At 43.7% G+C, this 16278-nt stretch overlaps 1 protein-coding gene across 2 annotated transcripts in view; it reads right to left on the bottom strand.

The window, feature by feature from the left end:
* LOC146822679 (molybdenum cofactor sulfurase-like) overlaps positions 1 to 16278 on the bottom strand; it is a 1712661-nt gene that overhangs the window by 1232803 nt on the left and 463580 nt on the right. For both annotated transcript variants that reach the window (XM_085606872.1, XM_085606873.1), the window contains exon 4: positions 15207 to 15848. In XM_085606872.1, coding sequence (XP_085462998.1) covers positions 15207 to 15848 — 642 coding nt within the window. The remainder of the gene's footprint in view (positions 1 to 15206; positions 15849 to 16278) is intronic.

The following is a 16278-nucleotide window of genomic DNA, read 5'->3' as shown; positions in this document are numbered from 1 at the left end:
GAATTAACTTTGCTCTCATGACCTTCAGCAAGTGATCGTAATTAGGGCATACTAACTTATCCCTCTATTTTCTAAAGGCAAATGCGAGAGAAGTACCCTTTGCTTCAAGGTTATTAAAGTGCTGCCTAAATGATAAACCATCATCAAATGTGATTCCCAAAAATTTGTATGACTTTACACTTTCAATAACCAAACCATTAATATTCCATTCTTTCACTCCCAATTTGCCTTTTCCAACTGCCATTATTTTCGTTTTTTTTTTATTTATTGTTAATCCGTTTTGTGTAACATATATATTGAAAGAAACAATTAATCTTTTCAGCCCTATAACAGTTTGGCTTAATAAAATGGTGTCATCTGCATCGGTCACTGTTGATTCTACCCGCCTAGAATGGTTGCCGAACAGACAACTACAAACAACATTGTGTGCAAGTAAATTAGTCCTTGTACATAATGTACCATGGTCCGATAATGTGCCTATGAAGAACTGTAAATATGAGAAACTATTTTCTGAGGACATTATCCTAAACATGCATGCAAGCACATGTGTGTTAAAAGTCATCGTTTAGAAAGAAGTAAACTTTAAATGTGAATATGTAAAAGAACGGTGATTGTGCTCTGGCCTCTGTAACCTCACGCACTGGTAGGCAAATGTAGAGATGCTGACTGGCATTGTTACTGGCTGGATTCCATATACGTTTCTTTAAGGAAACTTGGGCATGCAGGATCTTTTATAAGCCAAAGTTTTGTTATACTTAGTCATAAACTGTACATGGAAAGAGGGCCAGCCTCAAGGGGAATATATCTGAGAGGTTGCTTTGTGTCATCAAAACATGAAGGAAGCACTAGTTTAAATAACCTTATCCTGGACTGTAGTTTTGAAAAGGGTTAGAGGGCAGATGGAGACAGATTGTTCAGTAGATCCTTACTTTCTAGGAGAGCCTCATTTCTTCCAAACTGTTTGTGTCCCATTGTGCAGCCTGTTTGTGCATACTTCAAGTCATGATACAAACATATCGTGTAACATACAGTATACATCCTATAAAATATCTCAGTGCTAAAACCAATATTACAGGGGTAACAAACATCTTACAAAAATGACTAATATATGTCTCTATCATACCCTTTTATTTTATATACAGTGATTATAAAATAATGCCTTGCCCACCAACGTCTAAACATTTATTTCTCAGTTAGATGGCAGAAACCAAACATGCACACATTTTAAAAGCAATCAAAGAATTCCAAAGTAATAAAAGGTAGAATATTTGATACCCACAATCTCTAAATTGTGCCTTTTTAACAAAAGAAAAATATATCACATATTTATAGATTACTAAAATGTACAACAAAATTTAAAATACAAATTCGTTTTTAGTAAAGTGTTGTAACAAGGACAGAAACTAAATTTCCCTAAAATTGCTCAAATATCATGGAATGTTAATAATTGGAGCACAAGACCAGGCCTAAATTTAATCAAAAAATGGGGCGGATGTGCTAATATTTGATGCTATGAAGAGCAGTTCAGCAACTGCTGTTTCATGAAAGGGAGTCAACAGGACAGAGCTGTATCTACAAAGATATGCCACTACTGCTGTGAACCCTGCAATGCCGCACTTTAGGCCATGTACATGATGTCTAGTATAGTTTTGTCCTGGAAGGGTACCCTTCCGGTAAAAAATGCTATTCTTAAACATAGTTTTAAATTGGCTTACCTTTTATGTATGCTGCACATAACAGCACACCACGTTAGAAAGGTTTTCTCAAACTTTACGCCGGCCTAAAAGGGGTAAAATATTTGATGCAAAGCCGTGCTAAGTTTTTTAGTAGATAGGGCTTTGTGCCCAAAACCATGGTCGTTCAAAAGGAATTCCTACTGCATCACCCATGGAAGCCCCTTTGGTGCAAAGTGCTACTTTGTATTACTCTGGGGCTACTTTCCTGCTCAAATCAAGGTTTGCACTAGAAAGTAAATCACTGCACAAGACTTTGCATCAGTTTGCATCACTTTTTGTGACACTGCACCAGCGCAAAGCTGAGATAAATCTTGGCTGAGGATTTCAAAATACTTAATGTCCCTTGTTACAGGTCTGAATTCCCAAAGCAAGTAAAAGCAACGCTAATGTAAAGGCATTAAAAATCGTTGTGATAAAAACATTGTAGACTCGACTTCTACTATTCATGGACCCTTATTGCTCTTAAACTTTGCCATCTGGGTACTTTTGAGAGACTAGGGCCTATCAGTGTCTTTCTATGTTTAAAGTGTCATGTAGCTTGTCCATTATCACCTTGCTAGTTTGGTTTCAGATTTGAAGGACTTTAGTTGGAAGGAATAAGGGTGTTCGCACTTCATAATCATTCAGCCTGCGGTGTATGTTGCACCTGCAGGTTGGCCCAGCCAACCATAATCTGGGACTGAGTGACTGAGTGGCAAAGGGACTTTGATCTGGTGCTTCTCTCCAGTGTCTGGGCAATTCTCGCCATGTTGTTGCAGTGCAGATCACATTATACCTGTGAATATCCCCAATCTGGCTAAAGTCTGTGGTGTGTTGATGGACAAACACAGGTCCAATGTTTCTCTGCAATGTCTGAGGCCATTGGCACAGCATAATGGAATTAGTTAACAGGTGACGTCAGTCGCTTGCCCGATTAGGGCAGCAACACAGTAGGTGGAACCACGACTCTGGATGGTAATTGCATAATCAGCAAGATGCTCGTCCCTCGGTGCCCAGGCTGGGTTAAAGTCCGTCATAGGCAGCGCAGTAAGTCTCATAACATTGATTTTCCTTTGTGCCTGGGCTGACAATGGTTGCTCAAAGTAGGGCTGGACTAAGATGTAGTAGGCATCCAGTGCAGTGAGGATAGTTTGATGGGGGAGCCTTTCAGTGTCCCGTTCAAAATAAACTTTCATGACCTACACATTCACTACTTTTTTCCAGACTAAAAGTGGAATATCCTGATTATGTAGGTTGGTGGTCTCAATTTTCAAACAACTTGTGGCCGCTGCCAGCTGTGTATGCCATGGAGAGCCCTCCTCTTCAAAAATAGTTTCAAGCTGTTCTTTGAGTGAGGGCACTGGAGCCCACAGGTTCCTAATGGAATATTTTGTTATGTTACCTAAGAATTTAAGATCCAGGGCTTCAGAGGCCCAGCTCCAGTCTCAGCCTTCCTCTCCTGGCCTGCAGGAGAGAAGTGAGGATTTTTTTGTAAGCTGCGATTTCAAAATTCATAAGGTACATGTCCAGCGCTCTGGGGAAGGGTAACAGACCACATTTTAGAGAGGAGATTAATCTTGCTCTCAGAACTTTTAGTATACGTTCCACAGTTGGGGTGTGAAGCTGATGGTTTAGACGTTTCATGCTGTGGATGACCCTGGCTCCCTGCTTCTGAGACGTTTTAAATGGCCCCCTGGTTTGGCCCCTTCAGTAAGCCAGACACTTAAATAGTTGTAACTTGTACATGTGGTTATTTGCAGGTCTCCAAGTTGCCATTGGGCTATTTTCTTGCATGAGTATTTCCCAAACATGACAATTTTGGTCTTCCCTGATTTACCAAGAGTTTATCCACTTGGTTATACCTATTAAGACCATTGAGGTCTCTCTGAAAACCAATTTGAGAGTGGTCCATAATTGCAATATTGTCCGCATACGGCAAAATTTGGAGACGTGCTTTCCCCAGCCTCGGAGTTATTAGGCTGGTCCCTTCCTGTGTTTTGCCCAGATCGGCTGTACAAAGGATATAAAGAAGAGGGGCCAACATGCATCCTTGCTTGAGACCATTGTTGCCACTTTTGCTGTTGCTGTGGTGGGACTGGTTTTTATCCAAACCCAGGTTCCCTGATAAAAAGATGTTATGGTCTTGCGAAGCAGTAGGGGGGATCTCCTAGATAATTAATTTCTTCCACAGTGTTCTCCAGTCCACCCGGTCGAACGCTGCGCTGTAGTCAACAAAGCAACAGAATAAAGGGTGTCGTTTGGATCGTATGGCTCAGTGTGAGAGATATGCAAATGCTAGGATGTTGCCATAGTGGAGCTTTCAGACCTAAATCCAGATTGAAAGAAAGGGCGAATGTTGTTTTGGGAGTGTAAGCTTTTGCTTCAACATCTATTAAAGCGACGAGCTGGTAATTAGCTACGCTCAATGGTCTCCCTTTTTGTGGATTGGGAAAAAAATGGATCCTCTCCATGATGACAGAATCATTGCTGTGGCAAAGGCATAGTTGAAAAGTCGTGTAAGCAACCCAGGCCAGAAGATCTGTGCTGTTTTGAAAACAGCGTCAGGAATCCCGTTGGGTCCCAGGGCTCCATCGTTCCTCATTTTTTAAGGTGTCAATTACTGAGGCCTCTGAAAGACAGGTGGCTTGCAGGGCCATACTTAGGGCCTCATGTAGGTAGCCAAATACCGGTCGGTAACGGCCGATTTTCGGTAATTATACCGTTACCGACCGGTATTTTGGCTTTTGAGATGTAGGGGGAGAATTTCTGTATTCGGAATTTACCGAATCGGTAAAATTACCGATTCGGTAAAATTACCAATTCGGTAAATTCCGAATACAGAAATGAGATGTAGGGGGACTGTGTGGTGTGTGTGGGGATTCGTTATTTACCACCAACTAATAGTTGGTGGTAAATGACGAATATGTGTGTAAATGCAATATTTTGCCCGTAGATGTGTGCAATGTGGCAGACACATATGCCCTCAGGGCATGTATGTGTGCCACATGTGCACACATGGCCGAATCAGGGGTGCAACAGGGTGTCAATGTGACACCCTGCCACCCTTGCATGTGCTCCCCCATTACCGAATCGGTATTTACCGATTCGGTAATGAGGCATACCTTCCCATCAATGGGAAGGTATGCCTCATTACCGAATCGGTAAATACCGATTCGGTAATTACCGAATTTTTCCGAATCGGTAATATTTACCGACCAATTACCTACATAGCATTTACCACTTCATAAATACCGAATCGGTATGATTCGGTATTTATGAAGTGGTAAATGCCAGCCCACCTACATAAGGCCCTTAGTGTGGTAGGATGTAGCTGGAGCGGTGCGTTTGCTCTGCCCAGGTTATTAGAATATAGCTGCTTATTGCAGTTGATTGAAACTCAATCCATCACTCCGTTCTCCTTTGTCTGGCTAAAGTTACTAAGATTGTTGATGTACTTCAAGAGCTGAGTGTAGCTCTTGTCTGAAGAGTTTTCAGCCATACTGATTCAATCAACTTTGTCCTTTGCTGCTGGACTCCCTGTCTGTGAGCTGCCTTGAGTGCTGGAATTGTTTTACCTTGATAAATGTTACTGTCTCTGCCTCTTACCTTCGGGGCTTTTCGAAGACCCCGCTTTCTTGCTTCCTTAGTTTTAATGAGTGGGAGAGATGTACGGCTGTGACGGTCCCCCTTGTTGGAATCCCGGGTCCTCCCCCCAGTGCCAGATGACATTCTGCAAGGAGGTCCTCCCAGTGCTCCAGAGGAGTGGCTGACCCAAATAATGTGGGGGTTGTCTCTTTTGTTGCTTTCTGCACAGAGAGATTTGTGCCAAGATTTGCTGACCATTTGATTCTGTGAAGGACTTTATTGCATTCTTACCAAATGGGTTCCTCAAGTGATTGTAGTTGTGGCTTAGCTTTGCTGGCTAATTGCAGAACAGCCTGCAGGGATTTGTGACCACTCTCATCCCTGTCGTCAACTTCGAAATTGCAGAGCTTTGTGGACAGCGAACCACTGATGAAGATTTAATCAATAGTAGATATTTTCCTGAAAATAGGAAGGTGTAGCCATTGTGGATCGTGGGCCTCTTTAACAGCGTGTGCGGAGACTAATCTGTAGCTGCCAAAAATATTCTGCAGAGGAACTGCCTCGGTTGTAGGCCTGGGGCGTTTAATTGACTGGCCCAGAGTCCTGTTGTTAAAGTCCCCAATGATTAGTGGCAAATGGAAAGCGTATTTATTTAAAAGTTCTTCAATTTCAGCTGCAAGGGAGTTTAGGATCTGTTTTTAATAATGCAAATCAGAGTTAGCGTAGCAGTTGATTAACAGTAGTCAGAGGGGCTCATAAATTCTCTTTAGCCCTTTGAGGTGTAGTGCTTGCAGCTCAAGCATGTTAGTGAGTATTGCCATGGCCTCTACCTTTCAGGCGTGTTTAATGAAGATGGAAAGTCCACAGGATGGCCGACTGGAGATATTGCGCTTTGTAGCTGGAGTGTGAAATTCATAGTATCCCGGGAGAGTTGTTGTTTCGGCTTCCCAAGTCTCCTGCATTCAAAGAATGTTGCAGTTGTAAAAGTAGCGTAAGGCAGAGTTGGTCTCAGTAAGTTTTTTGAGGCCAGCCACGTTCAAGGATATGATTGATAAGTGCGAGCTGGTCATGAGATCGCAAGGAAGCATGGTCCTTTGGTCAAGTGGGCAGAATATTATAAATGTGTTGGAAGGCTTGAGCCCAGCTAGATGATTGTTGCCCAGTTGGTTGCCATCTGCTCCTCTTAGAACAGAGAAGGCTCCCTTTCTTTTGCAAGGGGACATTAAGCACATATGGATATTTCTCTGGCTGGAGGGATTTGATGTCTGTCCCCCATTCTGCCAGCAGGGTTGATACCTTGATCACAGCCACCTGAAAGGATTGTTAGCGCACCCCTATCAGGGTTGTTTTGAAGTGAGTGGCCCCGGGGAGACTTGAGCACCTAACCTAGGCAGTGTATATGGTTCAGTAGGCGAAGTATGTTGCCCCTGTACAAGATGTCATAGTGTCCTTTGATATTATATCTGTCAGTTAACACTACCTCGTGGGTTACCTTTGAGGTGCTTTGCTACGGGGATTGGGCTCTGTTTTCCGGTAGAGTGCTAGTCAAGACGGACCTGTTACCTCCTCCGGGGTAAAGCATTTAGGGTAAAACCAGAGGTTGGTGGGACATTGGGCAAGCAAAAAGTCAGGGCAAGCAGGTGTATGGAGCCCCAGGTGGATCGTGCACCATTATTTATGCTGGTCCCCACTGTGGAGGTGGCCTGAGTACTTGCATCTGTTCTCCTTTATTATCGGTGGAGCCGGGCTTTTTTTTGTGTCCTGTTCTCCCATTATACATTCTGCATAGGGTGAAGTTTTGTTGTCTTGTTCTTTCGCCACAATAGCTGTTGGATTATTGGTGGCAGACTTTGCGACAAAGATCGAGTACAGCTGGACGAGACATTTGCTACTTGAAGAAGCTGGTTCTGAGTGGTTAACAAGGACACCAATGTTAGTTTGATTCTGGACTCCAGGTTTTGTACAAATGATACTGAGAGATGCCCCCGTCCTAATCGAACTAGCTGTGAGTAGTTCAGTAGATCTAACCTGAGTGAAGGTCTGTGGGATAAGTTGTTGATGGTGATGGATTTGGACTGAGACTCCGTGATCCTGTCATGTGGCCTTCTCAGTATTCAGCTCGCCTTTTGTGGCGGTTAAGTACTGAAACTGAGACTACGGAGCCTGGGGGTTGATGGAAGCGTAAGGGTGCAGAAGATTTGTTGGTTCATTTCCTAGGGCTCTGCGCGGTCTTGGGCAGTAGTGGCACCTGTGTTTCCCTATTAAAACACACTGGTCATGTGGAGAGGTGACTTGCTGGTGGTAAGAATGCCTGAAAGGTTGTCCCCCTCTTTGCTGTCAAGGTCACTTGTGGATAGTGCAGTCGTTGTTATGGGTATGCTGCTGTTTGAAGGTAGTGCTTGTAGGATGTATGTGATGAGACCTGCTGTTGGAACCTGTGGGAGGTAACTTCGGTGCTGAGGTTGCCTGGACAGTGCTCCGAATACTCCTGGTATTCAGGGAGACCTCAGGGATCAGGAAGGCTTTCCCCCAATCCCCTCAGAGGCTGTTTTCGACCATGTGGTGGGCTTCCTTTTGGTCCAATAATTGGAAGTGTTTTCATTGTTTTAGTCCATAGTCTTTGTGGTCCAGAAAGCATCAGAGAAGTTAAGGCTCCATTGTGAGAATCTGAGCAAGAGAAACGAGCAGCTTCGCTACATGGGCCTAAGTCGGACACATAACAAAGGGACTAGGGAGATCCCCCAAGACTCTCATGGCTACTGCAGCAGGACAAAGGCACGAGGCCACCCCACCCATCATGAACCTAGGGTACCCAGCAACCATACTAGTCTTTCAGATGTAGCCTACAGAGGGATGAAAGACGAAGGACACATGCAGTGGCCGACAGACTTTTCCAACCATCCGAAATGCACATCCTGCCAAATGGTGGGGACGAGGGCCGATGGTCACACCATAAAAGCCTGTTCAAATAAGCTGATGGATGCCCAATAGCACATTTACTGAAATCAGTCAATCCAATACGAAAACAGTAGGAGAAAGGAAGCTCCTTCTAATTAACTGAATAACTACATGTGCTCTCAGTCCTGGAGTAAAGCCAGCCAATATCCACGTCTCCGACATGTGGCCTTCTCTAAACCTTCTGCTCCTACACAGCGGCACACATTTATCTCAACTCAATTGTACTTTCCCATTTGATGTGGAACATTCTGCTACTATATGGGAGAGTGTGTGTGCACTCATGTGCAACCACTTGGATGTATTGTGATCTGTGGCTCATTCAGTACTTATCACTTCTACTGAGCCTTAGCCTAGCTGTCTCCGTAAAGCATTCAACACTCAATCCATCTGATACAACTCTCATCTCTGGCTCACTCACCCACTGCTGACCCCATTAGTGACCGACCACACATAATATCCATGCTGTCATCCATGTCCTCCCCAAATTGTATTTCAGTCCTTTAATCCATTGGGACTCTGGCCTATACAGGAGGGTTATTGATGTATTTCTCCATTAACTTTGATGCTATACTCCAAGACCCTCTGGCAAGTGCTGCATCCCATCAGTCCTACTAGCATTGAGGACCTCATGCATAACATCCTGCTAACAATTGCATCCAGGGTCACAGCACGTGATCCAACCCCGGTATGGATGCCAGCTCTCTTCATTCACCTGATGTGGTGTTTCAGGAAGTTGCAGCCATTCTCTGTGGTTATGGAACAGTTGGCTCTGAATCCATATTCTCTCATGAACCTGAATTGTGGAATGAATCATCTATGAAAGTTACTCTGGCTAAATGTTTGAGAGACTAGAACACTGACCACAATGAGGAGGATGGGAGTGTGGCTTTCTGGGAAATGGCAAGGATTATGACTAGTTACTGTTCAAAATGTAGGAACTTACTACTTGTAAAATTTCAAGCGTGCAGTCTTAGCACTCGGGGCAGAGTCTCCACACCTGTGGTGGAATCATAGCACTGAGCATGGCAGTGCTGATATTACACCTCAAGTGTGGAGCCTCCGCACTCGTGAGTTTATGAGTCATATATCCCTTTGTGAATCAGGCCCATAGTTGGAGTGGGAAACATACTTTCCAATGAATCCAGTTTATGAAGTTCACCAACCAGTTTTGCACTGTTTCCATGCACCTAAGGCCAATGCTAGGGAAGGGAGATGTTGATAAGAGAACCACATTGCAAATGTTGTTCAATGAGTATTAAATATCATGTCACATTGTGAGTCCTTCAGTCATGGATTAATTTGATCCCAACATCTTCTCCCCCAGTTCCATCTTGATTTGTGGAAGCTCCAGTTCTTTTGTCAACATTGCTCAAGAATGAAGAGGGAAGGAGAGGAACAAGTATTACAATTGTTTGGACCGTTCAACTTGCTCCTCAAATATGTCATACACCACAAACAATACTGACAATGATATATATGGGCTCGGGAGTGCTAATATACGGCTGTGATGACAGTGAATAACAGACATAAGCCCAACATCAGCGACCTAATCTACAAATGGACTAAATGTGAGGAACTGTTGGGGGCCATGGAGTAAACTCTCTCTGAGTGTTGCATTTGTTGTGTTGTGTATGTGCCACACCTTTTGCTGTATCTGCACCATTATGGGAGTGGCACATAACACATTTTGTGGTGTTTTAGCCAAAATCCTAAAGATCTTTTGAAGGCTCTTATAATTGTGGTCTGCTTCATCTCTTGCAACTCCTCCAATTTATGCACGAGTGAGGTCAGGTGTCAGATATTCCACGCATTTCATGTCACTGGAGACCTAACTTACAGTCCCAGGGGCCATCACACATTTTATTGCCAGTCAAATCTTAAGGTATTTTATGTGTAGCTGAGCTACAGTTAAATTTTTTATCCTGTGAGCAGTTTTGCTGGTGTACATCATGCATCTAGTTTATGAGGAGCACTTTCTTTATTGCCATAATTGGACAGGCGCTTCACATGAGGTTATACCATTTGTGCTGGAATCAACATGTCAACTTTAGTGAAGTCTGGTATCTTGGTCGCTTTAGCTTGTCTTATTGCAGTGTCATTCTTCTTGGGTGCAGTCAGTAGCCACTGTTATGGAGCTGGTGCAGGAGTGTTTTTTTTCCCGGATTTTTATAAAGTGAAAACTTAACAGGAAGGTTTCAGGTATCAGAGCGCTTTACATGAGCAGTAGTTGCGTTACACAAGGACACATTCCTTTCCTTTTATAGGTCTCGCGTGTAGCGTTGCAGCACAACGCGCTGCTCGCTCAGCGAGAACTCTTGTAATGAAGGATATTTCAGAAGGGACTTTCAGCCCCACCCCTCATTTCCATTGGCTGGCATCCCCGTTTCTGCTAAACGGTGGCCTGCCATTGGAAATTAGGGTTTTCTGTACACGCCCTTTTGCCTCAGAGCCGGACTCGGTGGCCTGCTTTGCGTCTGTCGCAAAGCACTTTCTTATCTGTATGGGGCCATGTGTTTCTAATTTGAAACACATGGCCCCATAAAGACAAGCAGCGCGGCACTTGTTTTTGTTTGGCACGGGGAGATTAAGTGATTTGCCCAGAATCACAGGATGATGAGCGTACCTGCCGAGACTTGAACCTGGTTCTCCAGCGTCGAGGTCGGCCGCTCTAGCCGCAAGGCCACATCCTCTTCCCTGTTGTGATCTTTTGCTGCTGCATATCCATGGACTATGTAGTGGGAGATTGTGGGTTACTGATTGGTCCTTTGAAATGCCATCTGATCATTTTGATGAGGAAGTAATTGATATTGCAGTTGTTTGTGACTAAGTTAGGCTTGGTGCTGCAACGTGTATGCTTCTGAAACAGATTGAATTTCTCGTAGTGTAATAAATGAGGGCACACTAGAAAATAGTTTTAGGGTTGGGTTCACATTGGCTTTTCCCTGTTTTGGCTGTTCTCCGATCCTCCTTCATACAAGCTAGGAATCAGCTGCTGCATGTGAGAAGTAAGCTTATCCGTAAGATGAACCAGTTGTGGAAAATGCTATTGCTTAGTAGTGTCAATGTTTAGGGGATCTGTTGCTGCCCAATTCACTTTTGGTTGATATTGACCAGCAGATCAGTGAAAGGTGTTTCAGGGAGTTGCCGTACTAATCCACTGCAGATTTGGGCTTAGGTAGACAGGAGATAATTTGTATCTGTTTTTATCTTAGTTGTTATGGATATGACATGTATCAGTACTGATATAAAGGGAGGCAGGGAGAAGGAGAGAGAGAGAGAGAGAATGAGAGAGACCTCACTGATGTACCTGTAGTCCATGAATCTCTCCATTGGTATTTGTCAAATGTGCTTTAGATGTTATTTTAATACATGTACCACAATCTGCATTGGGTTCAAACACTATGTCCACTAGCTTAAGTGCTTGCCCACATGTGCTGCAACACAGAATATCATCATATGTGGTAGAAACTTGCAGTTAGCCTGGGGAAGGAGCAAGCCGCTAATAAACTGTTAATACTTTGTAACTGAATCTGGGTGAAACCAGCAGGCCAGTTTTGATAAGAAGGCCTTGAGAGACGTTAAAGCACTTTAGTCGGGCATTAAGCGTGTCTACTTAAGGCATGTCAAACATAGCTGGATAATGTATACCTTCAATGGCTCCAGAAGCTTCCAAAGAATATATGGAAAAAAGAAGTCATAAGTAAAGGAACGGGCCAGAGAGTATAGCCCCGCTGCTACATTAGTCTAACCAGCAGAAAGTCAAATTGATATAATTTATTCTGAAACTAAAACCCTTCATGGATTTGAAGAATATCTGGTGGTGATCATCCACCCCACAGCTAGGAAGTGGTTTACAGAATTGAAGTTTTGTGTGTCGTTCTGTTTAGGTGAGGAGTACGTTTTAAGAGGCACCAACATTTGCTTTCTATCATTTGTTCCTCCTCTTGCCAACTTTTATTTTTAATTTCAGTTTTAAAATCATTGTTTTAGCTAAATGTTTTTATATTTTTTTGTCGTACTGTGTGGGTATTTGTGTGGAAAATGTTGTATGTTTTACCGTGTTGCTATCATGAACATAAGGGTTTTACAACTGTTTTCACTTTTGCTTTAGGAAAGGACTGTTTGTTTTGTCTCAGCAGTGCATGATTGCATTTGTGGTTTGCCATCAGTCACAGTTCATCACTGTAGGGAACTGGTTTTATGATTAGGGGCTGTTGGACCGGACAATCTTGGCATGGTGTTTCCACAACTTTTTGCCTTGAATTCCATAGGTTTTTTTGACTTTGGGACGTGGTGTACTTTATCACTGCTAAAGTGCCTGTGCTCTCTCCCTAACACAATCCACACAACTGGCACTACATGTACCCAGGGCCTTTAAATTAAATGCTAATGGTGGGCCTGCAGCGCTCAATATGACACCCACTTAAGTAGCCCTTTAAACATGCTCCAGCCCGGCCATTGCAGCCAGTGTGCAATTGTAAACCGACAATTTGGCCTGGCAAAATAAACCTTTTGCCAAGCCTAAACCTCCCTTCATATTACATATAAGTCACCCCTATGCTAGACTGTGGTAAAGTGCAGTGTCACTGAGTTACCCATAGTAAGTTAGTTTCATACAACTCTAGCCATCTCACATTAGCAGGCTGTCACGTAAAAACTATTACTGAGAAGCAATATGAATCGGACAGTAACATACTAACACAGCATACATTTAGATTGAGTTAACATATGAATGGGCTTTCAGGTCTTTAAGGGACATGTGGTGTCCTCCCGGCTACCTCATAGCTGTGGGGTTCCACAGGACTCTGCCCTGAGCCCCATGCTTTTTAATATATACATGAGTCCTCTGGCGGAGGTTGTCCATCCATTCGGCATTAAGATCATCACCTACGCAGACGACACTCAGTTAGTGGTAGCACTAAATCACTCTGAGGGGTCGTCTAGCACCCTAGGCCCTTGCCTAGAGGCAGTGGCCGAGTGGATGGAACTCTCCTGCCTCAGGCTCAATGGGGACAAAACGGAGATTATGTTCCTGGGTAATCTGCCATCCCCTGTCCCTGCTCTTCTGTGGCCGGTCTGCTTGGGCCCTACTCCACCTCCAAAGACTCGGATCAAGAGCCTTGGAATGTGGCTTGACAGCTCTCTTGATTTCAACCACCTGCTATGGACTGATGAGAATGCTGCGGAAAATCCCCCCCCTCCTTCCATTCCAGGCGAGAAGAATTATGGTGCAGGCCCTTATTCTCTCTCGCCTTGACTATGGGAATGCCCTTTATCTCGGGGCTCTCCAATTTACCATCCACAAACTGCAAGTAACGCAGAACTGTGCAGCGCGCATGCTCTTCCAGACGCCGCGGTGGCAGTCTGCAAAACCAGCACTGAAGAATCTTCATTGGCTGCCTATTCCGGCCAGGATACAATTTAAAGCTATGTGCCTGGCTCGAAGCCATCTGGAAGACTGGTCCGGTCATCATGCATTCCCTGGTCACCCCCTATCTCCCCCACAGGACCCTGCGTTCCAGCTCCTTGTGCTTGGCCACCCCCAAGAAAATACAAAGATCTAGATGGGGTGGGCGCTCATTCTCGTTTAATGCCGCCAAAATTTGGAACACTCTTCCCCCTCACTCTTCGAGAGAATAATAATCTCTTGGCGTTACGGAGGCTCTTAAAAACCAATCTCTTCAAGATGCTTCCGTAGCAGCACGGTCTCTGTTCTTTTTCTCTGTTCCTCTATTGAACAGCGCTGGGAGGCCTTAGGGTAGCCATGCGCTATACAAATAGAATTTCATTCATTCATTTCATTCTTTCATTCATTCATTTCATTCATTCATTCTTTAACCTCTTGAGTGAGGAATAGGGGCTCGAGCTAAGAGGCAATTTAAATGTTAGACAGTGATGCAATGCGAGAGGGAATGGCTATCCGTGATGTGAGGAGCAACCATCGAAAAATAATTGTGAAATAGTTGTTGTGAATACAATCAAAAAGAGGCCTACTCTAACTGTGACCGCGCCCTCTCTCTCACTCAACAGACAATACATGTATCTCACCGCCATATCTAAGGGATCCTTTGGATAAAGGGCCAGCTATCTCCTCGTAGCACCACAGAACACTACTGCAGACGTTATGCATACCCAGATCTTTATCCGATAGTGACGGGAGTAGTAGAATCTTCACATGAATCAGAAGGAGGTCCCAAATTAAAAAGATATTGCTCTGACTTGCTCTTGGAGTACTCATGGCTTCCTCCTGAATTCCAGGAGAAAGCGATAAATATTCCTGGCTTTTCCTGGAAATCAGAAGTAAGTCAGGAGCCCCACAAAAGTAGTCCACACTTACTTCTTAGAAGTCTTTATAAATCGGGCAGGACTTTTCAGAGAATTTAGTGGGGCCTGAGTGATAAACATCAAGTGGGGCCCTCTCATGACACTTTTATATATGCCGATAGGCAGAAACATTTGATTTTAAGTATTAAAGAAACATCTTCCAGGGAAAAGGGAAACTTAACAGATCCAGCATCTGTTGGTATGTCTATTTTCTGCATCATCTTAATAAGCACAGCAGGCTTTGCTTTCTAAATGTATAAATACATTTTGCAGCAGGTTTATGCAGACTTTAAAAGTGTGAGGGCCTTTGGAATAATGTCCTTTCTGCTCAAACCCCCTGGGCCTAGGCCTGAACCAGATCCAAAGTGGTAAATGTCATATAGTTGAGGATGGAACACTGATTGCCAAATTTGCTGAAGGGCCAAAGAGTGGCATTGGCTACTTCTGTCCACGGATGCGAAGGTCTTAAATCTTTTCTGACTGTCTGATGACACAGCACAAAAAACAAATACTAATGAAACTGATTGATGTGTTAAGATTTCCTGAACACATTTATAATTAGCTTTCACGGCATGTAAACCCACTTTATTGCCATATAACCATTAAAAAAAACTGAGTCCTTACCTTTCAGAAATTGATTCTTTTGGAATGTAGAACTCTTCTTCTACAAGATAAGCAGCAGCAGTCCCACCTCCAAAATATCTCTTCTGCAGGAATGGTGCAATCCTTTTTGACACTAGGAGGGCTCCCAGACCAGTAGGGAACCCAAAAATCTTATAAAAGGAGACAGGAACAAAATCTGCTTGGTGAGCTGCCAAATCCAAGGAGGAGGTACTGACATATGATGCTGCATCGAGCAGCACAAACCAATTCCCAGGCACATTGACCGGCCTCAAGTTTCCCAGTTTTATCTTCTCTATCCATGTGAAGGGATATTTAGCACCTGAGAAATTGCTCTGTGCTGGATAGCAGAAAAGATGAGATGTTGAGCAGGCTGGTTTTTCTGGTGGTGCCTGGGACTTCTCCAACAACAACATCTCCTCTGGCTTCACAGCACCTGAGACCACACCCTTCGCAGCAGCAATCATTCTCATGCCAACAACAGACGTGTGATTGTCAGTGAGGTAGCAAAGGCAGCTGCCAGGTCGACCAGAGACTGCAGGGGTCCAGGGAAATGTCTCTGCAACCAGCTTGATGGCCTCTGTGCTTCCAGATGTGAAGATGACACTGTAGTCTTCGGCAGTGGTATTGAAGTGCTGCAGAACCCTAAGGGAATACCACATTGACCATTCAGACATTGATAAAGTCAAACCTTTCTCCATAACATCATATGTACAATCAATTTCATTTCTTCATCAAATCATGCACATACTGCTAACAACCAAGCTTGGATAGTAAACAATATTGATTCATCTGAAATTCAATATTAAGTGGAAAGGCAAACTATTAGGTTTTCTTTGGGAAAGAAAACACATTTACATCGAATCTACAAATGGAGTATTTGGACTTTTGGGTTGCTGTATGCTCAATCAGTCTGCTAACTACCTAATAAAATAAGGTGGTTGCAAACATGTTGTCGTTTCTTTGTCTCAGCCATGAAAATAACAAATATGTAAGGTGATTTAGGCTTCTCGTGAAATGGTACATTTTATCCTGCTTTTCTGGACGCTGCTGGTGTTGGATCCTAATTCTCTGA

Source organism: Triturus cristatus, chromosome 5_2 (genome assembly GCF_964204655.1).
Source record: "Triturus cristatus chromosome 5_2, aTriCri1.1, whole genome shotgun sequence".
Lineage (NCBI taxonomy): Eukaryota > Metazoa > Chordata > Amphibia > Caudata > Salamandridae > Triturus > Triturus cristatus.
This window is presented reverse-complemented; position numbering and strand designations above follow the sequence as displayed.